Source organism: Trichomycterus rosablanca, chromosome 5 (assembly GCF_030014385.1).
Source record: "Trichomycterus rosablanca isolate fTriRos1 chromosome 5, fTriRos1.hap1, whole genome shotgun sequence".
Taxonomy (NCBI): domain Eukaryota; kingdom Metazoa; phylum Chordata; class Actinopteri; order Siluriformes; family Trichomycteridae; genus Trichomycterus; species Trichomycterus rosablanca.
In genome coordinates this window covers 10984915-11007883 of record NC_085992.1, presented here as the reverse complement: position 1 = coordinate 11007883, position 22969 = coordinate 10984915, and the positions used below count along the sequence as shown (strand labels likewise).

General features: G+C 42.6%; 1 protein-coding gene across 1 annotated transcript; it reads left to right on the top strand.

The window, feature by feature from the left end:
- The first annotated feature begins 506 nt into the window (after positions 1-506).
- syt14a (synaptotagmin XIVa) lies at positions 507-21192 on the top strand. The gene is made up of 8 exons (XM_062994887.1): positions 507-610; positions 5813-5860; positions 10060-10209; positions 12652-12876; positions 14251-14444; positions 14522-14971; positions 15895-16084; positions 20420-21192. Exons 1-8 carry the CDS (start codon positions 604-606, stop codon positions 20731-20733), a joined length of 1578 nt encoding a protein of 525 aa, XP_062850957.1. The 5' UTR covers positions 507-603; the 3' UTR covers positions 20734-21192.
- Positions 21193-22969: the final 1777 nt, after the last annotated feature.

Sequence of the window (22969 nt, the reverse complement as noted above, 5' to 3'; positions counted from 1 at the left end):
ATTTATTTACTTTTTTACCAGCTGCTTAATCCTGGTCAGGGTCATGGTAGGTCTGTTGTCACCCAGAATCACAGTACTAAGTAATGGCAGCTTAAATCAAACCCTCATTTGGTCAGCTTGCTGTCTGTGGTGCTGAAGGAACAGCTCCCTAAAACTCTGTAATAGGCTGACGCTGGACAGGGTGCCAAATCATTACGAGACTTTGTTCATCCTCAGACATAGCCAATCATGTGTAGACGCCCAGCCAGCAAATAGCACTGCTGAGATTTGAACCTGGATCTCATTGGTGGTGGGCTCGCGTAATAGACTGCTACACCACCTAAGTGTCTATGCCTACTCTATATTCCATTTATACATTCATTAATTTATTTATTCATTCATTCATTCATTCATTTATTCATTCAACTATGTGCTGAGATTCAAGTCTGAAAAGTTTAGTGATTTTGGATTGTGGATCACACACTGCTTTTTGAAATAGTATGGATAATAACTGAGTCTCACAGAGAGGAGTATTGCCTAAGGAGAGTCACACACTGCTGTCCATGAAACAACCATCTCTACTGCATGAAATGAGGAACCTGTTTGACCCCCCCTCATCAGACAATGCCAGGTATGTCTGTGTTAGCGCCTGGTCGGTCAATAGCACAGCTGAAATTAATCTTCAAAGCATTCAGACAGAATTCAGACATCATTTAGACATAGAAAAAAATTTAAATGCCCACAAATCATTAAAATCTGAAGACCTCCATGACACACATTTACACTGATACACATTTATAAAATGCCAGATCTACTCATTAATTCTCCCAGTAAGGTCAAAATGAAAGGTTATTAGTCTGTGACATTTCTGAAACACCATTTGAGGACTAAGAGTGCACCATGCAGCACACTGATACACACAATAGAATGAAAGATGTTTTACTACACACTTTGTTCATCATTATTTGAAATGCCTTACCATCATCAGTCGACATACTTTACATCTTACACTTTTTTTCTTTTTGGTGGGAGCATTCTCTAATATGCTTTTAGTTAGGAGTCCCAAAATAGTGTGCTCTACAGTGAGCATGATGTGGTAATGGACTTACTACATAACATGGAGAAATGCTAAACCACACTGGCATTTTCCAGCTGACTCTCTTTCCACAATATGAGATGGTAACAACATTCCACCATGTGCAACGTGTGCCTGATCCACAACCTTAATATCATTTCTACCAGTCTGTTTCCATGCTGCACTGAATCCCACATCCGACATAGCTCATTGATCGGTCCAGAATTTCATTTCTAGTTTTTGTACTGGTTTGGGGTCGAAGCTACCAACAAAACATTCCTTCTTGGGATTAGACTGGTTTCAGCAGTGGTTCTTTTTCTGTAACTGAATAATTAAAACTTCATTCCTTGTTCAAAAATCAGAAGGTTTTTTTAAGGGTTTGTTGTGGAATTTCTGAAAATATTACAATCTGAAAATATAAAAGTTGCAGGGTCAAAACTAGGGGTGGGTTTATAAAATCGATTTCTCGATTCGAATCGATCTTTATTTGAACGATCCGATATCGATTCATATAAACGCGAGATCGATCTTTTAAATACGCCCCTTTTTACGGTGCACACGGAAATCTGTTACCCCCTTTAATTTCTCGTGACCAGCCAGTGTTTTTTCATGTAACGAGATCTGACCTGCACATCAGTTCAGCATGGCAGAAGCTCAAGTTATGACCACTACACAACTTTTTGCACTGATTTTCACTCGGCGACGGGTCGGTGCTGGATTCGGGAGGAACTCGGTGTTCGCTCTGCGATCAAAACTCGGCTCTCGATCAATGTGAGAAACAGCGAGGGGAAACACAGGGGAGAGGTTGTAAACAGGTGGTGGAGCGCAATATAGTTTCTATCAGAATACATCAGCACACGCGAGTTTTACAGTATTTCTGACCTGATCGTTCTCTACAAAACAAAATATTTATTAACCTCCAACTCACTATAGAACAAGCCATGCTGCTCGTGTTGCCAAATCCACTCAGATTCATTTATTTCATCAGCGCACAAACTTTGATTGCTCGCTACTTGTTGATGTGCATGTTTGGACGTGGTATCATTAAACCTTTCATCACTTCGCACGTGTGTTTTCGTGACAAAACGTAGTTTTGGAGACCAGAGAAGCTCGCCTGTGATTCCCCCTGGTGATAGATGGTGTAGTGTAAAACCCCCCATCGCCGATCAGTCGTGTAGTGTGAACATTACAGCGACCCGGTGTTAATCAGAGTGTCGTGTAGTGTAAACTTGGCATAAGCTGTTCAACAGCCAGGTGTATGTTTACATTACATTTACAATGTTGTAGCGTGTCAGACATATAAAATAATAATAAAAAATGAATGTTACTGTTTTCTGTTTTGGATTAATTATTTATGTAAACAAAATACACAAATATTTTTAATAATAAATGTTCTTTGTACAATTATCACATTTGTTCTCTGAACATCTGTACATATTTAAACAAGACCTGTTAATGTAACTCAAATATGCCTAAATGTGTTGAATCGAAATTGAATCGAAAATCGATTCCTTGTGTGGGACCTTGTGAATCAGAATCGAATCGATCCAGGAAATTAGTGGCGATACCCAGCCCTAGTCAAAACACATACAGTGGTGCAGTGAGTAGCGCCTCACACGTGTCCAATTTGCAGCCTCTTATCACCTGCCAGTGTTGGGTTCCCACATTACAGTATCTGGTATTTTTTTTAATCTCTCTAGTCCTCAATTTAATCTCTCTTCTCCACATCACAGACTTTACAGGGGCCTTACATCTTTAAACTTATTGTTTTTCCTTCTTTTTATGTGTGGCCCACTCATAACAACCTGTTGTGGTTTCCATAACGTATGTATCATTCTTCTCATCACAGTGTGCATTTTCACCACATCGTAAACATTGGGTCTGGAGATTCACGGGCCTTTGAATTTTTCATATTTAGACTGTGTCCTGGAGCTTCTAGTAGTCTGGTGTGAATTTGTGTGATGGAGCTTTGCCACTTTTTCTAAAAGCCTAAAGCTGCCAGTGTCTAACCTTCCTCTCAAAACCTCCCACGCACACTCACCCACATCCAGCCTACACACACATTAATGTAGTCCAACACTCATGATGATCATCACAGAGATGAATACACCTCCTTACAGATCGTCAGCTTTTATGCTCTCATATCAGCTGGCACGGCTTCACAAAATCTGATTAAAAATTCTTATATACATCATATATTTTTTAGCTAGTCTGTTGGGTAAGGAGCACTGCCTTGTCATAACCATGTTAGTATCATTGCAGTGCTGAGATTATTCCACCACCCAAACATTAGGGTACAGAGCAACAGATGGGCAACAGTCAGTTATTGTTTACCTACAAATATATCTGTATGGTTGGTGTATGTTATAAAATACTTAATAAATGTCAGATATTAGATTACTGTTTTTAATAAAGTGCTCGGTGAGTAAGTTAAGTCTGCTGATGCCTACCATCTCCCAGATGAACCACTGACTCCAGGGTATCAGTCCCTGGAAGCCGACTGGCATGGGTGTGTGTTTGGTAACCAGTCTGTTTGTCTCTTAGGAACTACACCCTCTTATACCCAATGCTGGGGATTCAGTATACACACGATAAACATGTTTTATCTAGAATCATCTAAATCCTAGTATAGCCAGGAATCTGCCACTCTACCATGGAAAAAGAATTATGCTGGCCTGCAGCCCTCCTCAGCCAGCGTGGGTCATGAATGTGATAGAGGTCCAGGTGCAATGGGAAACACAGACACCAGTTAATGTGGCTGGTTATAATGTATTCTGGATAGTGATTGTTGGATTGGAATTTCCAGTTGACTGTTGGCCTTCATTAGCCAAAGCAGGAGAGAAAGAAGGTCGGAGAGCTTAAATGTGCCATTTCTGTCAGTAGTGTTGTTTTTTTAGTCAGGCAGCTGAGGGATTTGAGGAGTGAGCTGTTTGTTGAAGGACTGCAGGGTGGTTTGGTGGATAACTCTAGAATCTCTTAGATTTGTGTCTCAGTGGTGTGAGAGATGACGTTTCTCTCCAGTAGAACTGCAGATATAAAGTTTACAGTTAAACTCCAGGATTTTTGTGTGTACAGTCTCTTTCTACAATCTGCTGCATGTACACTGATCAGCCATAACATTAAAACCACCTCCTTGTTTCTACACTCACTGTCCATTTTATCAGCTCCACTTACCATATAGGAGCACTTTGTAGTTCTACAATTACTGAATGTAGTCCATCTGTTTTTCTGCATGCTTTTTTAACCTGCTTTCATGCTGTTCTTTAATGGTCAGGACCCCCACAGAGCAGGTATTATTTAGGTGGTGGATGATTCTCTGCACTGCAGTGACACTGACATGGTGGTGGTGTGTTAGTGTGTGTTGTGCTGGTATGAGTGGATCAGACACAGCAGCGCTGCTGGAGTTTTTAAATACCGTGTCCACTCACTGTCCACTCTATTAGACACTCCTCCCTAGTTGGTTCACCTTGTACATGTAAAGTCAGAGACGATCGCTCATCTATTGCTGCTGTTTGAGTTGGTCATCTTCTAGATCTTCATCAGTGGTCACAGGATGCTGCTCGTGGGGCGCTGTTGGCTGGATATTTTTGGTTGGTGGACTATTTTCAGTCCAGCAGGGACAGTGAGGTGTTTAAAAACTCCATCAGTGCTGCTGTGTCTGATCCACTCATACCAACACAACACACACTAACACACCACCACCATGTCAGTGTCACTGCAGTGCTGAGAATGATCCACCACCCAAATAATACCTGCTCTGTGGTGGTCCTGTGGGGGTCCTGACCATTGAAGAACAGCATGAAAGGGGGCTAACAAAGCATGCAGAGAAACAGATGGACTACAGTCAGTAATTGTAGAACTACAAAGTGCTCCTATATGGTAAGTGGAGCTGATAAAATGGACAGTCAGTGTAGAAACAATGCGGTGGTTTTAATGTTATGGCTGATCGGTGTATGTGGATAATGAAATTTGAAGTTTTGTCCTTTGTCATTGTGTACTGTTATATAGAGCTCAGATCCTGAACAGTTCTCACCATTCCAACAGTTTACTACCAACACCTGTTAGAGTGAGTGAGTGAGTGAATGAATGAGTAAGCGCATGCTTGAACAAATGAGTGAATGAGTCAGTGAATGAGTGAGCGAGAGAGTGAATAAATGAGGAAATTAGTCAATGAGTAAGTTAGTGGATAAGTGGTTGTGAGAGTAAATAAGTCAGTAAATAAGTTAGTGTGAGTGATTAGGTAAATGAGTCAGTGAATGAGTAAATTAATGAGTAAATGAGTGAATGAATAAGTAAATGAGTCAGTAAATAAGTGAGTGAGTAAATGAGTGAATGAGTAAGTAAATGAGTGAGTAAACAAGTAAATAAATAAGTGAATGAGTCAGTGAATGAATGGGGAAATAAGTAAGTGAATGATTGAGTGAGTAAATGAATGAGTGAGTGAGTAAATGAGTGAATGAATAAGTGAATGAGTGAGTGAGTAAATGAGTGAATGAGTCAGTGAATGAGTGAGTAAATGAGTGAATGAATAAGTGAATGAGTGAGTGAGTAAATGAGTGAATGAATAAGTGAATGAGTCAGCAAATGAGTGAGTGATTATGTGAGTAAATGAGTCAGTGAATGAGTGATTGTGTTTCTCACACTCATAGATTGTTCTGGACCCACCAAGATCCTGATCATGGCAATTGAAAACACTGTTTTTTATTTCTGTATTTGTTCTCACAGTTCAGTTCTGATCAGTGTTTTTCTTGTACACAGGCGGCGAGCGTAGCTGTGGAGTACATGAACTCATCTGCATCAGAAAAGGTAGGTGGCCACTTCAGAAACGCTGCTGTCCTGATGTGCTGTGAAAAATGAATCGCCCCTTTTGTTGCACATTTGTCACACTAAATCCTTTTTCATTACTAAACAAAACATGAAAATACACCAAGAAAACATGTTATAAAAACACCATCACATTCATATGAAATGAAGATATCAATATATCCAACACCCATCACCCTCAGCATAAAGCAATTACACGCTTTGTTACCCAGTAAGCACATAAGTCATCAAAAACCCTACCTTCAAAATCAAGCAGTCAATCAGCTCAGACTCCACCGAACCACAGTGTCTATTTATGAATGAAGAAAACCTGGAAAAGTAATAGGACTAATTTGGCTGTACCTAATAAAAGTACATAAACCAGGGGAGGGTCTGCCATGAATAAAAAAACCTACCGAAGTTTTTCAGTGCTGCTTAGATGACACCTGACCCTCAGGGCAGTTTAGATGCTTATTGCTACCCTGGCATGACACGACTTCTGAATAATTGCGGTCAAGCAGTAATTTCCATAAATCACCTTGTTTTGGTCAGGGTCACGACCGGGAAACACTGGCAAGGCAGGAGTACCCTGGACAGGGCACCAATGCATCACAGGGCTTCATCCACCCTGCCCCCCTTACCCAGACATAGCCAATCATGTCTGTATAGTCACCCGCCAGCTGATTGCTAGGTGGCCTAGCGTAACAGATTGCTGTGCCACCCGAGCGCCCACCAATCATAATTATTAATGAGGAATTTGGACAACATGCCACAAAGTTAAACAGATTTACAGAATCTCTTTTCTGTTCATATGTTTTTAAGTAAAAGACGTGTGTGTTTTAATCATTTAGTCACAGAAAACGACTGTTGCGGAATTCATGGAGATCCCAATGTTGTCATGAAGTGCATGTAAACGTTTGACCTTGACAGAATGTAGTACGTGTGGTACGTGTAGCACGAGTGTGTTTGTATACGTGGGCACTTAAGAGAACTGTTTGTGTGTGTGCATACTGACATGATGATGCTTGTTTCTATGACAACATGACTGTCTAACCATATCCTGGACCAAAATGCCACTCACACACACAGAAACGGTCAAAAACATGATGGAAATTCACAAAGCTCAGATCTGTCTGCACTATATGGCCAGAAGTATGTGGACACTTTTTTGTTTTTGTGAGGGGGCCTGCACTGAGCTCTGACATCAACTGCCACTAAACAACTTTGGGATGAATTGAAATGCAAGCCAGGCCTACTTGTCACCATTTTGACTGAATGGGTACAAATTCCCACCTGCACAAACAAAATCTTGTGGAAAGCCTTCTTAGAGTGGAGGCTGTTATATCTAAAATTGGGGGGTAGGGCAAGGTCCATATTAATGCCATTGGTTTTGCAATAAGATGTTTTACAAGCTCATGATCTGGTTATATAGTGTAGGAAATTGAATGGCATTGTGGGAAAAAGTTGGAGAACCCTTTGCCAGGACAGGCATTAATCCCTTATTAATTGGTCTGATCTTCATCGTAGTCATTAGATCCTTGCAGCAGCCCTGTTTAGTGCCACGCCAAATCATATGGATTAAACGTTGGATTTGGACTTGGCACTGATGTTGGACAGATCTGAAATTAACATTTCTGTTTATGATCAAGATGTTCAGTGAGGTTGAGGTCAGGGCTCTGTGCAGACCATTAAAGGTCAAGTGCACTGGGAAACAGTCATGCTGGGACAAAAAATGTTGCCACAAATTATATATATCTGTAGTCAAAGGGTGTGGCTAAAACACCTGAACCTGTAAGGTGGGGTGGTGAAAAACCAAATGACAAGGACCCAAGTGCAGGGATTGAACGGGCAGTGTAGAGTGTTGAAAACTAATGCTCTACTCACTGTGCTGAACCGCTGGGTGACTGACACAGAAATGAAAGGAACTAAAACTTGACTACACTGATCGGTTTGCAGGACAAGAGGAAGTAACTGTTGCTCGGTCATCCAACAACAATTATCACATTCAAGATTATTCTTTAGAATTCTTTTTTTATGAAATCTCTTCAACACCAGTGAAGTGTGGAGTAAGGACTCAGCACCGCATTGATCCAAGATCACACTAATACAGTGCTGAGACCAGGTGATGCGAATACTCTCTGATGAGTGCTCCATGAATGTAGGAATGTAGTTTAATTAGGACTACAATGCTTCTGTGCTTTCTGTTGCTGACGGAAGTGCTGGAAGCAGATATTGTTACAGAACTCACTGAGTACGAGTCAAGTCCACATACATTTTGGAACTGTAGAGTAAATATTGGTTTTTTTGTACTTCCACTTGCATATGCACACACTCACAAGTCACTTCTTATTACCTGCCAGTGGCAGGTTTATCTCACAAAGCTGTCATGTTATGCTCCATGTGAATTCCCCCCACCACAGACCAGTGGCCAGAACCGGAGATATTTGCATATCAAAGCGGCAGCGAGAAGAAACCCCATATGACCTTTCCTTCCTCAGGCCGAATGTGTCTGTTCTTCGTAGCACCGCTGAGATTCCGACTTGGAGCGCTCCGCAGTGAGCTACACCTCCGTGCCAGCTGAGAACCCGATACATCGTTTCTGAATAAATGATGTTGTGAGCGTGTTGCAACCTTTTGCAAGGCTGTGGATTTAGCTAACCTACTTTGGATGCTCTGCTTTTATAATTCCATAGTTTTAAAAATGTAAACTATTGTAGCATTGGGACTCACTTTCAACCACCAACACACTTCAGATGAACATGTAGAGGACAGAACATTTACATTTTCGGCATTTAACAGACGCCTTTATCCAAAGCGACTTACATTGCAGTTACAGTATACAGTCTGAGCAATTGAAGGTTAGAGGCCTTGCTCAAGGACCCAATAGCAGCAATCTGGCAGTAGTGGGACTTGAACCAGCAACTAGAGATGCATGAGTACCGATACTGGTATCGGGTATTGGCCCGATACCGCGCTCATTAACTCGTACTCGTACTCGCAAACGAGGCTTCGATGCTAAACATCCGATACCGTGTGCCTAGTGCACGTTGCTGCGTTATGCCTAGTTCACACTACATGATTTTTGCCCTGATTTTCGCTCAGCGACTGGTGCTCGGGAGCAACTCGGCGTTTGCTCGGTGATCAAAACTCGGCTCTCGATCGCTAAGTGTGAACTATCCAACAACTCGATCCGACCGGCTCACCGAGCGCTCGTCTAGCATGTCAGATATCTGATCTCAGATGTGCGACTGGCAGTGAGTGACATGTCGAACAGCCAATGAGAACACAGGATACGGTGTGAGGGGAAACGCAGGAGAGGAGTGTAAACCGGTGGGACAGGGGTTTAATATAGTTTATATCAGAATACACCGGCACACACACGTTTTACAGTATTTCTTACCTGATCGTTCTCTACAAAACATAACAACAAAACACCAACACTGCATTGCAAAAATATTTATTAACCTCCAACTCACTACAGAACAATCCATGCTATTCGTGTTGCCAAATCCACTCAGATTCATTTATTTTTCCTCCTTGATTTCATCACGTCAGCGCACAAACACTTTGATCTCTCGCTACTTGTTGACGTGCATTTTTGGACGTGGTGTCATTAAACTTCTCGTCACTTCTCACGTGTGTTTTTGTTTAAAAAAAAACGGTATTCTAAATAGGTATCGGTATCGGCAAGTACAAAAATACATGTACTTGTACTCGTACTCGGCTGGGAAAAAATGGTATCGATGCATCCCTACCAGCAACCTTCTGATTACTAGTCCTGTACCTTAACCACTAGGCTACTGCTTGCCCTAGAAGTAAAACAGAAGAACTGATCAGCCCAAAAACCAGGCACTGATAAAGGTTATGTAGAAACTAATGAAGGACAGAAGGCACACAAGGAGAAAATGATCACGCCATCGATCAGCCTCTGTTTGGTAACACTCAACACATCAATCAATCAGAGTTCCCGTAATAGCAGCGGGATGTTGGAGGGGGTTTGGGTTCATGAACATATGGTTTCTCTCCTCTGTCCTCTTCAGTTCAGATCAGAATCAGATTACACTCAGACGAGTTGACCCGCACCATTAAGGGATTCTTTTCTTAAATGAATAATATGGACACAGAGTCAGTTTTAGTATCTGTACACACACGTCAGCACAGTGTATTGAGAGATGTTCTTCACTCTTTCTGTCTCTCTGCAGTGTCTCCTGAAGCTCTGGGCTTCCTGTCCGCCATCGCTGTTTTTATTTTTCTTATGATCATCATTTTTCTCTTTCTCAATAACAAACTATCCATTGAGAACGTCGCTCCACAACCACTCGACCACTACAGGAAGAGCAAGGACCTGCCAGGTGAGTGTGTTTGTGTGTTTGTGTAGGGATGTAGACTGTGGCCAGTTGTGCACATGAGGGAGAGGGATCTATGGTAGGTCCTCGTAATTTACATGTTGAGTGCAGGAGATATGATCAGCATAAAGACCTGAGGGATTTTGTAAAGGACTAGACTGTTATGCTTAATGGACTAGGTTGAAGTATCTTCCAGGCAGCAGTGGCGAGTACTCACAGACTCTCTGTGGTCCGAGGAGAGACGTAGAGTACATGAAGATTGTCGTGTCTGGTACAGACCAGAAGATCTGAGGTGGATCAAATGGCAAACCTGCTTGTATAATCTGACACGTGATGTTTACATAATGTCACACAGCTTGTCGTGTAAACAGACATCCCAAGTCTCCCGGAAGTTCCGGGAGTCTCCCCGCATATACACAGCGGCTCCCTGATGCCCGCAAGTCAGATAAAATCTCCCGGAATCTAGAACGAGCGGCCAAGAGCGCACACACACACACGCGCACGCAGGCGACACAGACTTTATTCCTCGATCGCGTACTAAATCCGTTATCTGATATACAATCTAGCGCACTGTGTAGGGAACATAAATCATTTGTCTAATATACTGTCTAGTGCACTATGTAAGGAACACAAATCATCATCTAGTTATACTTTCTAGTGCACTATGTAGTGAACATGAATGCGTTATCTAATACACAATCTAGTGCACTACGTAGGGAACATAATTCATATCTAAAATACTATCTAGTGCACTATGTAGGGAACCTAAATTCGTTAACCAATACGCTACCTAAAGCATTATGTAAGAAACGTAAGTCTATTATCTAGTACACTATCTAGTGCACTAAATAAGGAACATACATTCTTTTCTAATATACAATCTAGTGCACTATGTAGGGAACATAAATCTATTATCTTTCACACTATCTAGTGCACTATGTAGTACACATTAATGTTTGTGACGCGAACAGTTAGCTTAGTAGCTCAGTTAGCAGCTCCTAAAAGTTCTGTTATCACCCATATCCTTTGGTGTGTGCGAGAGGTTTTTTAGCTTTTTTTTTTTTTTTCGGGCTTGGGGGGTGGAGGTCCGGGGATACCTTCCTGAAATGAGTTTTTGCAACTTGGTATGTCTGTGTAAAATGGGACACAATATGCCAGAGTCACAGCAGACCGTGTGAGTGCCTGACTGCAAGTGCACGTTGGTGTTTCTTGGTCTCTTCTGCCCTCTAGTGACCATTCAGTCTCTCTCTCTCTCTCTCTCTCTCTCTCAACTCAAACTCAAAAGAAGCTTTATTGGCATGACAAATAAGGACATTCGTATTGCCAAAGCAAGTTACAGAGAAATATAAACAATAAAAATAAGAAAGAACAAAAATATACAGAATAGTTACATGTGCAAAAAATATAGAATAGAATAAAATATTAATAAAAACAGTGCAAAATAATAACAATAAAAAGTATAATATTTACAATAATGAGGTAGTAAAACAATCAGTTTGTGCGTGTGTGTGTGTGTGTATGTGTGTGTGTGTATGAGACATGGTCACCCACTGTCCCTCACCTGGTGACAGGTGTGTGTATAGAGTGCTGCTAGTGTGCAGCTCTCTCTGTGCTCCCCCAGTAGGTGGGGCAGTTTGTCGGGGTCTGGGAGGGAGGTGAAGTTGGGGATGATGTTATTAAATTTAGGGAAGAATTGGGAGCGGACGTGGTGGTACTTGGTACACCGGGTGAGGAAGTGCAGCTCCGTCTCTACTGTACTGAGAGTGCAGTGCTGACACAACCTCTCCTCCCGGGGCAGCCAGGACCGGGTGTGTCGCCCCGTCTCCACGGCCAGGTCGTGTGCGCTCAGTCTGTACCTCGTCAGGGTGTTTCTTAATTTAGGGTCGGATACTGTGCTCAGATAATGTGCTGAACTGTAGTGTCTGTTTAGGGCCAAATAACAAATAACCGCATTTTACTTTGAGATTTAGTTTCAGTTTCCCAATAATTCAGATATTTAGTTCGGAGTTTTTGTGTAATTTGGTTTATTCTAATTGGGTTTGCAGATTTCTTCTGTTCCTGAGTCTTTATTGTGTTAGTGTGTGTTAGTGGTGTGGCGGCGTGTGTTAGTAATGTGTTTGTGTGTGTTATTAGGGTGTCTGTGTGTGTTAGTGGTGTATCTGTGTGTGTTAGAGTGTCTGTGTGTGTTATTAGTGTGTCGGTGTGTGTTAGTGGTGTATGGGTGTAGTGACTCAGGACCAGTTGGATGAGGGGACTGCTATGTTTGCTCAGCTCTTGGTGTTTCAGGGCTTTATAATGATAAGATTGGGGGTCGCTCTCATTTAGATGGTTCCAGAAGTTGATTGCTCTTCTCTGTATGTTTATAATTAGAGGAAATTATAAACTAACTCTCTCTCTCTCTCTCTCTCTCTCTCTCTCTCTCTCTCTGTCTGTGTGTGTCTGGATTAGATAAAAGCTATGGAGAGGCAGATTTTCAGGCCTGGTCATCAGACAGTGATGATGAGGTGATGGGTCAGTATCAGGAAGCCATGACACGCTCGCGGGGCCTCCGGGGTCAATGCGCAGGGGCAGAAGCCCCTCATCACAAAAGTTTTAGTTGGAAGTCTCAGACGAAATACTGCCCCCTGTCGTCTGAGTATGATGGCTACAGCAGTGAAGCCTCAGCTGAAGACGGTGAGTATACATCAGATTGAGCATCTTGTAGTTAGACGTGCTATTAGGCACCATAAAATGCTTGTGTTTAGATTTATATTTGACACTCATTAGGGCCTCAATTGTGGGTGTTTTGTCCTGTAGAACAAAAGTTACAAGTCATGTGATTACTCTTCTAATCTGTCATTGTAGCACTTGATGGGATTTTCATGGCTATGAATTAGGTAGGATTATCCACTTATATAGGATTATCCACTTCACAACGTCCAGGTGTCAGAGCTATGTTAATAGCATAAACGTGAAGCATTCTTAAGAAAAAGTATATCACATTCACATCATAAGTTAATTGGTGGGGTCCTGAGGACCTGGTATTCATCCATGCCTTGATTATAGTCCTGATTTGAGAGGGGAGAGATTCCCTTCTGTCTATGTCTATTTTTATTTTTTCTTTAATGCCCTTTAATTAGGGGTGGCACGGTGGCTCAGAGGGTAGCACTGTAGCCTCACAGCAAAAAGGTCCTGGGTTCGATTCCCAGGTGGAGCAGTCGGGGTCCTTTCTGTTTGGAGTTTGCATGTTCTCCTCATGTCTGTGTGGCTTTCCTCTGGGAGTTTCGGTTTCGGTGAATTGGAGATACAAAATTGTCCATGACTGTGTTTGACAGTAAACTTAAACTGATCTATATTGTGTGACAAGCGATTACCTGTCCTGTCATGAATGTAACCAAAGTGTGTAAAACATGACATTAAAATCCTAATAAATAAGTAAATAAAGAATGCCCTTCAGTTAACCCAAAGTGTGAGTAAGTTCATGAATGTGTGAGTGTGGTGCCATGTCCTGGGTCCCTAGAGTTTCTGGGTGGCTCTGGACACACCACAACCCTAATTAGGATGTAGTTTTTAGTTCTAGTAAGTGAATAAATGTAGCTGAATTTAATAGCAAAGAAAGCAAACACTCCAGTTAGTAGGGTTGGAAAAGATAAAAGAGAGAGAGATGAAAGTTGTCACTTCCTCACCCCCGCATCCTAAATCAGCCTCAGGTTAAAAAGGGTGAAAGATTTTTGATCAAAGACTTCTCCCGGCTGCCAAGAAGACAAAAATCATTTTTCTCAGCCTCTCCTACTGTTTACTCTCTAAGCTCCAGGGGGAGAGAAAAGTGCGGAGAAGGCAGGATGATCAAAAAGGTTTTGACACACTTCAGGTGTGGACTGAACCAGGCATAAGGTGATAAGGCATCGAGTAATGTGATTGGTGGAACATTTCACGAAGTTTTGCACCCTCTGTGACAATGCTGGATGGTGTAAAATAAGCAAACGGCTGGTGTTAGTCTGCTAGTCACAGTCAGATTTCAGCACAACTAATGATTCAATTAATAATTGTGGTTTCTTTGTCCTCCAGTAAACTGCATTCAGAGGATGAGGTTGACTCCGCCCCTTGACGAGCTGCAGCCGCCGCCCTATCAAGATGAGGACGGCTCTGCCTCTGAACTAGCCGACAACAAAAGTGAAGCTCATGAGCCTGAGAGTTTCAGCAACACCAAGGCCCTCGAGGAGGACGTCCCTAGTGACAGCACAGCCGTACTCAGTCCTGAGGTGTGTGAGTGCACGTGAGTGTGTGTATACACTATGTTACAACATTAATTACTTCAGTTTTTTATCTCATTGTGTAGGATCTTTCAGTACGTGGTTCCTCCTCTCCTCTCCTTAAGCTTTACTCCCCCGACTCGCCCTTCTCACCTTTCGGGACGCTGCACGTCATTTTCGACTACGACTCCCACCAGCGCTGCCTTTCTGTCACTGTCACTGCAGTGACCGATCTCCCATCACCTCGCCGGACCCCAGGTCTGGCCTGGCAGCTGCACCTGGTTCTCCTTCCCGCCAAAAAACAGCGTGCCAAGACGGGCATTTCCAGAGGGCGGAACCTCAGTGAGACTTTCCGTTTCAGCCACGTCCTGTCAGAGAGCATTGGGAACTATTCTGTAAGGTTCCGCCTCTACAGCTTCAGCAAAGTGAAAAAAGAGAGTAAACTGCTGGGAGAGAAAATCTTCTACCTCACTAAACTCAACCTGCAGGGCAAAATGGCTGTTCCCGTCCCACTGGAGCCTTGCTGCAGTGCTGCGGTGAGTAGAGAGCGAGGGGCGGATGGAGTTATGGTTTTACCCCACCACACCGCAACTGACCTCCAACCAGGTCATCTTAAATAGTTAAATAAAAGCAGTTAGTGGCATTAGGTAGATACATTTACAAATAAGTGGGGATGTTAAAAGGAAATGGAATGGGGTTAATAAATGGACGAATAGATAGACAGTCGGATGGATGGATGGATGGAAGTGAGTGAATGAATCGATGTATTCGTGGAGAGGTGAATAGATAAATTCATAAATGGATGATTAGATGAATAGATTGTGGATGAATTGTGTATGCATGGCATGGATAGTTTGTCAGTTGGCTGGTCAGTTGGATGAATGGTTGGTTGGATGGATGCATGGATGGATGGATGGTTGGTTTGATGGATGGATGGTTGGCTGGTTGGTTGGTTTGATGGATGGATGGTTGGCTGTTTGGTTGGTTTGATGGATGGATAGATAGCTGGATGGATGGATAGTTGCCAGGTCAGTTTGATGGATACAGTAGATGGTTGGTTAGTTTGATGGCTTGATGGATGGATGGTTGGCTGGTTGGTTGGTTTTATGGATGAATGGATAGATGGATGGATGGTTGCCAGGTCAGTTTGATGGATAGATAGTTGGTTAGTTTGATGGATGGATGGTTGGCTGGTTGGTTGGTTTTATGGATGAATGGATGGTTACCAGGTCAGTTTGATGGATAGATAGTTGGTTAGTTTGATGGATGGATGGTTGGCTGATTGTTTAGTTTGATGGAAGGATGGATGGATGGTTGGCTGGTTGGTTAGTTTGATGGAAGGATGGATGGATGGTTGGCTGGTTGGTTAAATTGATGGTTGGCTGGTTGGTTGGTTAAATTGATGGTTGGCTGGTTGATTGGTTAGATGGATAAATGCATATATGTGTTTTTGTTTCAGGCCAGTGAATCACAGTTGAGTGCATCTGCTGCATCCTGCAGTGAGACGGCCTCCACCTTCCAGTCTGCAGCTCAGAGAACCTCACCAGAGATTCTGCTAGGCCTTGTTTACAACGCCACCACGGGTCGTCTCTCTGTGGAAGTAATCAAGGGTTGTCACTTTAAAAACATCGCCACCAACAAACCACCCAGTAAATACGAACACACACACACACACACACACATCTGTGTATGGTCTCACAATTTTTCTTTCTTCTTTGTCATTCCCCCCAATCTAGTCATTTCTGCTTCACGATTGCAGCTCCTTTGCAGCATGCCCCACCCACACACTTACCAATGAGAGCCACAGATTATCACGTGCCCCCTCCGACACGTGCAGTCACCTTCTTTCCACCAAGACTGCTTCTTTCCACCAGCCAGCAGTGGTTTCTTGCAGAGAGCCATGTTGTGTACAGAATGTCACATTATGCCTTTTGTCAATCATCTATTCAACATGCACTCTCCAAAGTAAAGATCATTTTATCCTCTTAATATTTGTTTTATTAGCAAAAAAAGCTAGTAGAATAAGTGTCATATAGAAACCTGGGTCTTGTGAGGAATGTCATGTCTTATGATGAACTGTAACCCTCATCAAAATTTATTCGTGCCTTGCAAAAAGTGTTTCCGGGTAGTGGCAGATCTACCACAACCCCAACCAGAATAAAGCAGTTAAAATAAACAAATGAATGACACGTTTCCACAGTGGATGATGACAATACAGGCCATGAACACATCACTTTGGTTTAAATGCAATTAGTAGTGTGAGTAAACTAATAAATGTTACCTAGGAATGATTTTTTTATTTCATTTTCATGTTTTGGCACCACTTTAATCTGGTCAGGGTTGCAGTGGGTCCGATTGCCTTGGAATCACTGGGTGCAATGCAGTAACATACCACAAGCAGGATGCCAATCCAGTACAGGGCCACCATCCCCCGTTAAGGAATAGCCAATCATGTCCGTTCAGACAATTGCACCACTGGGGAGTCAAACCCTGGATCCCAGCTGTAGTGGGCTAGCGTAATGTACCACTGCACCACCCAAGTGCCATGTTTAATTAATTGATTAACATCTTTAATAAGGTTTTTTTAATTCTTGGTTTCTCGTCAGAAGTTGATGGATGGAAACGTCATGCTTTTTTTCTTTGTCTCGTGTTGATGGTTCAGTGTTTTTTTCCTCTGTTTGTCTCCTCCCTAGTTATTAACCTTTAACTCCTCTCTGTCTCTCACTGTTCCTCTCTTTCCCTCGTCAGATGGACTGTTCTGTTGTGTAAAGCATTTGATAGGTGGGCAGGTTTATATTATTCGAGGTGAGTCCTTCCCCCTCTCTGGCTTACTAACTGCGTCTGCATGGATATCTGTTTGGTTCTTTCTTTCTTTTCTGTAAACTGTGATCACAGTAGTGGTGCGTGTTGACTTGTTTGTTATATGCAGCTCACTTCTTTTAGTATTTCATTTATTTAATATCATTTTATTGATTTAAACATTATACATATTTATATCATCATTTTAATAGATCATAGTAATGCCCATGGATGTCCAGTAAGCATGTCACCAGGTGTCCACATACATTTTGTCCCTGGTCAGTTTTTTTTTGCTTGCAGGTTGTTACGAGTGCTCGTTGTTGTGTCATTTATTGTTATAATTACCTCATGTCTCTGATTTGCTGATGCTGATGATTCAACTGGTTGGTAATGGGTGCAGTGTTGAACTACAGCCAATAAAAATACAAGATATGGGGTTAGAGGAAACCTGGGGGAGGAGTTGTAAATGTGAGGGGCAGTGGCATAATATAGTTTCTATCAGAATACCTCGAATACACACAAGCTTTACAGTATTTGTGACCTCATCGTCCACACCAAACCATAATACCAACATTGCATTGCAAAAAATATTTATTTACCTTCAACTATCTCTGTAGAACAGACAAGCCCATGCAGTTTTGGACATGGTATCATTAAACCCCTTTTTACTTCTCACATGTGAGAGAACTCTTGTGTTTTTGTGACAAAAAGTAGTTTGAGAGACCAGACAGACTCATCTGTGATTCCTCCTGGTGATAGATCGTGTAGTGTTGGACCCCCTATCGCTGATCAATCGTCGGTGTGAAAACCACAACAACTTAAAAGACTCCCAATTACAAGGGATCAAGTTGTGTAGTGTGAACTGTACAGTGATCTGAACAACTTAAAAGTCATGTAGTGTGAACTGAGCATAAGGCAATGAGGCGGTACTTCATCCAGCCCCTGCAGAGCTCCTGACCAGGCCATCGACACAGCTGAAACCTGTGGTGAGTGGTGATGGGCTAGCGTAATTGACTTTGTTTACGGTGAGGCTGGGTGCATATCGGTGCTAAGCATTCTAAACTATTTCTAGTGCTTTCTGCTCAAGCTGCAAGCAGGAAAACAATAAACAGTTCTGACAGTTCATTTGCATGCAGTTATGGAGCTGTGACAAGATGAAGGCAGTTCCAGGATTATGGAAGGTGGGATTGCTATCTGTAATGTAAACCCACTCTCACTGTTTCACAGCTCATCAGTCACCTTGCTGGATTTTTCTCACAACGTCATGTTAGATTTAAGGTGGATTAAAACATTTATTTATTCGTTGTCTGTTTTATCACTGCTGATTTTTTGGTTGAGAGGCAGGAAACACTCTGCACAGGTCACCAGTCAATTACAGGGTGAACACATACACATTCACCCACATACACTTTAGGGGCCATTTTTAGTAGCTCCAGTTGGACTGGAGCTCTTTGGACTAGTAGGAGGAAATTAGAGCACTGGGAGAAAACCCATGTAGACAAAGGGAGAATGTGCAAACTCTACACGGAAAGGACCCTGACCGTCCAGCCGGGTAGTTGAACCAAGGGGCTTCTTGCTGTGAGGTGACAGCGCAAGCCACCATGCCGTCCCCTGGATTGAAACAGTTCAGGGTTTTTGTGAAACAATGAGAATCAGTTTCTCTCTGCTGTGTCTGTGTGTCTCTTTTGACTCGTATAAATTTGTCATATAAATGATTTGTCAGATTGGCGGCATTTTGAAAAGGTCAGCGTTAAACTGTGGGCGTGCCAGCTTCACTCCGTAGGAAGACAACAGCACAGCCAGCGCAGAGTAGATTCGCTGTGCATCATGTGCTTGCAGCCTCAGTTGAATTGTGTGGGGAGTTTTTCCATGATGAGTTTGAACTTCACATGGACTTGTTCTAAAACTTGACTTGGTTTGGGGAACACTGATGCACAGTCCCTCCCTGCGGCGAGCTTTTTTTTAAATGAAATTGTTAGTGCAGCACAAAAGCTTCAGCATTTCCTCCGAACCCCTCGCGACCTTTTTAGACTCAGACAAAGGTTCGCTCAATAAAGCCAATCATTCGCACTTAATCACTGTACGTTTCTTTCACCTTCACCAGCATGAGGTCCATTACTGCTTCACTAAAGCACTTAAAGTGTCACCGCGGCTTTTATTCCCGAGCAGCAAATCAGTTCACTTCAACACGGCTTTATATCAGAGAGAGAGAGAAACCATACAGAGAACTGTGGGTTGTTTTTTTCATATTCTTTTTATTTAAAAGCAGATCTAGAGTGGCTGGAAGGCAGCTGCATTAAATAAAGCAGGAGTAGAAATGATTCTGAAAGCATCTTCTCACACAAAGCAGCTGGCAAATGAATCAAAGCCGTACGTGTGGGGTGTCACTGCTGTTTTTCTTTTTTCTTTTTAGTTGTTCTGCATTACCTACATGATCATTATGTGCACATCTGCTTTTCTCTTCTCAACCTGCTCAGCATCCAGACCAGCTAACACGCTTAAAAAAACACCACTCATCCTGACAATAAACCTCTCTGAATAGCCAAATGCAATCCACTAAAAGTACCACCAAAAATCCAAAATAGGTTTGCCACAAATTACAAGCTGCTGGAACATGGGTGTCACTGTCCACAGCCAAGCAAGCTTTACATCGGTGTAGGCTTAGAGGCTGTCGTGCAAAGAGAAGCTCCTGCTCCAAAATCAGCACAGACACAAAGCAGATGCAGAAGCTTCTTCCTTGCATACCAGCCTTTTAAACTCATGACAGTTTAGAGCTCACGTGACTGTGGACGCTGTCATCCACATTGCACTAGCTTGTAGAACAAGAGAGACCAAAAAAATTTGGAGTCTTTGTGAGAATTTGTGCCCTGTCAGTCAAAAAAGCATGTTTAAGTTCAGGCACCTGTATTGTCTTTACAATCAGTGTTCCAATTCATAGTGAATGTTCATTGATGTTGCTACTCTAGTTCACCACACTAAAATGGGGCCCAGTTAACAGGAACAGGAAATGGCTTCCTTAAACTGTTGCCTCAAAGTTTGAACTGTAAAATGTATTTTTATAAATAATTTTATCGACATGAAGCAAATAATTAGGAGGCATGTACGCATACATTAGGCCACACAAAGCAACTCAATGTATAGAAGCACTTGTGATGATGGTCCTTCCTCTTTGTCCTTCTCTTTAGACACGTATGTGAAGCTGACCCTGCTGAACTCGATGGGTCAGGAGATGTCCAAGTGTAAGACGTCTCTGTGCCGCGGCCAGCCCAACCCTATCTACAGGGAGACGTTCGTGTTCCAGGTGGCGCTGTTCCAGCTTTCGGACGTCACGCTCATCCTCTCTGTCTACAACAAGCGCAGCATCAAGCGAAAGGAGATGATTGGCTGGATCTCGCTGGGCCTGAACAGCTCCGGGGAGGAGGAGCTCACTCACTGGACTCAGATGAAGGAGTCGAAAGGACAGCAGGTGTGTCGATGGCACAGTCTACTAGAGTCCTAACCACACCCTGTGTACAAAGAGGGGCAAAGTGATGAAATCATCAAGCCAGGAGCTCAAGTGAGTCGTGCAGGATGGGTAACGATGAAGAGGAACGATGTGAAGAAATGTGAAGGACTCAAAGTAATGATGATGAGGAGCAAACAAAAATCATCCTCAAATCACAGAGCAGGTGAAGCGGTGTCGATGGAATGACATGATGATGAGAAGAAAAGAATGACAGTAAAGGAATCAGACAGACAAAATGAGCAATGCATTAAGGGAAATACCTCCCAGTAACCCCAGGCTGATGATCACCAAAAGAAGTGTTGGAGAAAAGACTTGACAGGCATGATAATGATGGTGAGGGGGAAGATAAAAAGGGAAATAAACCAATGGAGATCAAGGAGATCATCACAGCAATGCATTGTGGGGAAAATCAATAGCACAGACACGTAGACCCTAATTTATAAAGATCTCAAATCAGGATTCTTCTTTTTCAAATCCGATTCTGTTGTTAGAGTCAGAATGATGACAGGATTTTCCTTCAACCACACTTGACCCTTTTTTCTCCCAATCTAGCCATTTACGATTCTTTATACTAATTCCTCTGCTGCTTCTTTTGGATTCCTCTCTTTACCAACCAGCAGTATCTGGTACAGACAGTCACGCTGTGCTTTGTGTGAATCCTCCACCACTTGTGCCATCACCCATATTAGACCCAGAGAACACATATCATAGCTGCAGTAAGGGGCTCCATGCACCATCTGATTGCCGCTTCAAGCTCCAATGTGGCTTAGCTGAGTCGACAACTTAGCGGTTTAACAGTGATCCACTTTGGAGTTTTGCCCTGCCATTTTTGGCCGGCAGATGGGGCACAGAGGCGCAGATTGATTTGTTGATTTCTCTTAATTGACAATCACCTGCACCTTGTTAGTGTTAATTCGCTCCAGGTGGGAGTGTTTCTATACACCACGAATTCTGTTTCACAGTTTTGCCAGCTCCTTGGTTTTCAGCCACAAAATTGTTCTACTTCGATTAGGCATTCTGCACTTGGGTTCTTTTTTATTCTTGCAGGTGCTGGGCTACACCTAATGTCTCAGTAACAAAGCAACCCACCCCATTACAGATTTTTAAAAAATCTAATGTATTTTTTAGCCAATCAGAGTAAATACAAAACAAATAACGAGTATTACAGTTGGCTGTATGTAATTGTTTTACTATTTTTTTGTTCAGCAAGCAAAATCTGAAAAATAACACAATGTAGTATGGATGAAAACGGGATGTATAGTATTTTAAAAATCTTTTTTTGTCTTGATCTTAAATTTTAAATGGAACAAGTAGTCCTTTGCTATAGTCTTGTGCTTTACACAAAAAAACCACAGCCACAGTGCAAAATGTGCATTAGATTATTAACTTCCCTTTGACATTCACATGCAATATGGAACTGGCTTCTGTCCTTAAGAAATCGACTAAGTCATCCATCCAACAGCCAGACTTGGCGGAGGGTTGATGAGGGTCCTCATTGGTGCTGCAAAAACATGACCTCTGCTGGCTGGTCGAGGCGCCTGCATGAGTGGTGGATGATGATAAGTGGGGATGGCGTGACTAGTAATAATGGCCCTTCAGCCAGTGCAGGGGTGGGCCAGGTGACAGAGGAATAGAAATGGGGAATTGTAAATGACTAGACTTGGAGAAAACGGGGAATTCCTAATGTTGTCCAGTTTCCACATTTTATTAGCATTAGCAGCAACTGCAAAATGAGATCAATCAGGTTAATGAACCATGCGGGTAAGCAGAGCGTCACATTTGTACAGCAGTGAATGGAATTCCCAGGGTCAATACGGTTAGCTAGCCAAAATGTCTTTCAGTTCATTTTATTGTGCTTGATGGCACTGTCGGACCTGAGCCGAAATGTCTTTTTTTCCAGGTCACGCACACAAATACAAACATGCACACACCTATAACAGTGAAATGATGACTGGGAACAGTGAGGTTGGAACTGGGGTCGGACTGGCCTAGGGCATGGAACCTGCAGGTTGGTTAAGCATAGTGACATAAGGGCAGTTCAAAATGCTACACAACGGTGCCACCCCTCAGAATCCCGGGACTTTTCACTGAACCTTTCAATTATGTACAGTGTATCACAAAAGTGAGTACACCCCTCACATTTCTGCAGATATTTAAGTATATCTTTTCATGGGACAACACTGACAAAATGACACTTTGACACAATGAAAAGTAGTCTGTGTGCAGCTTA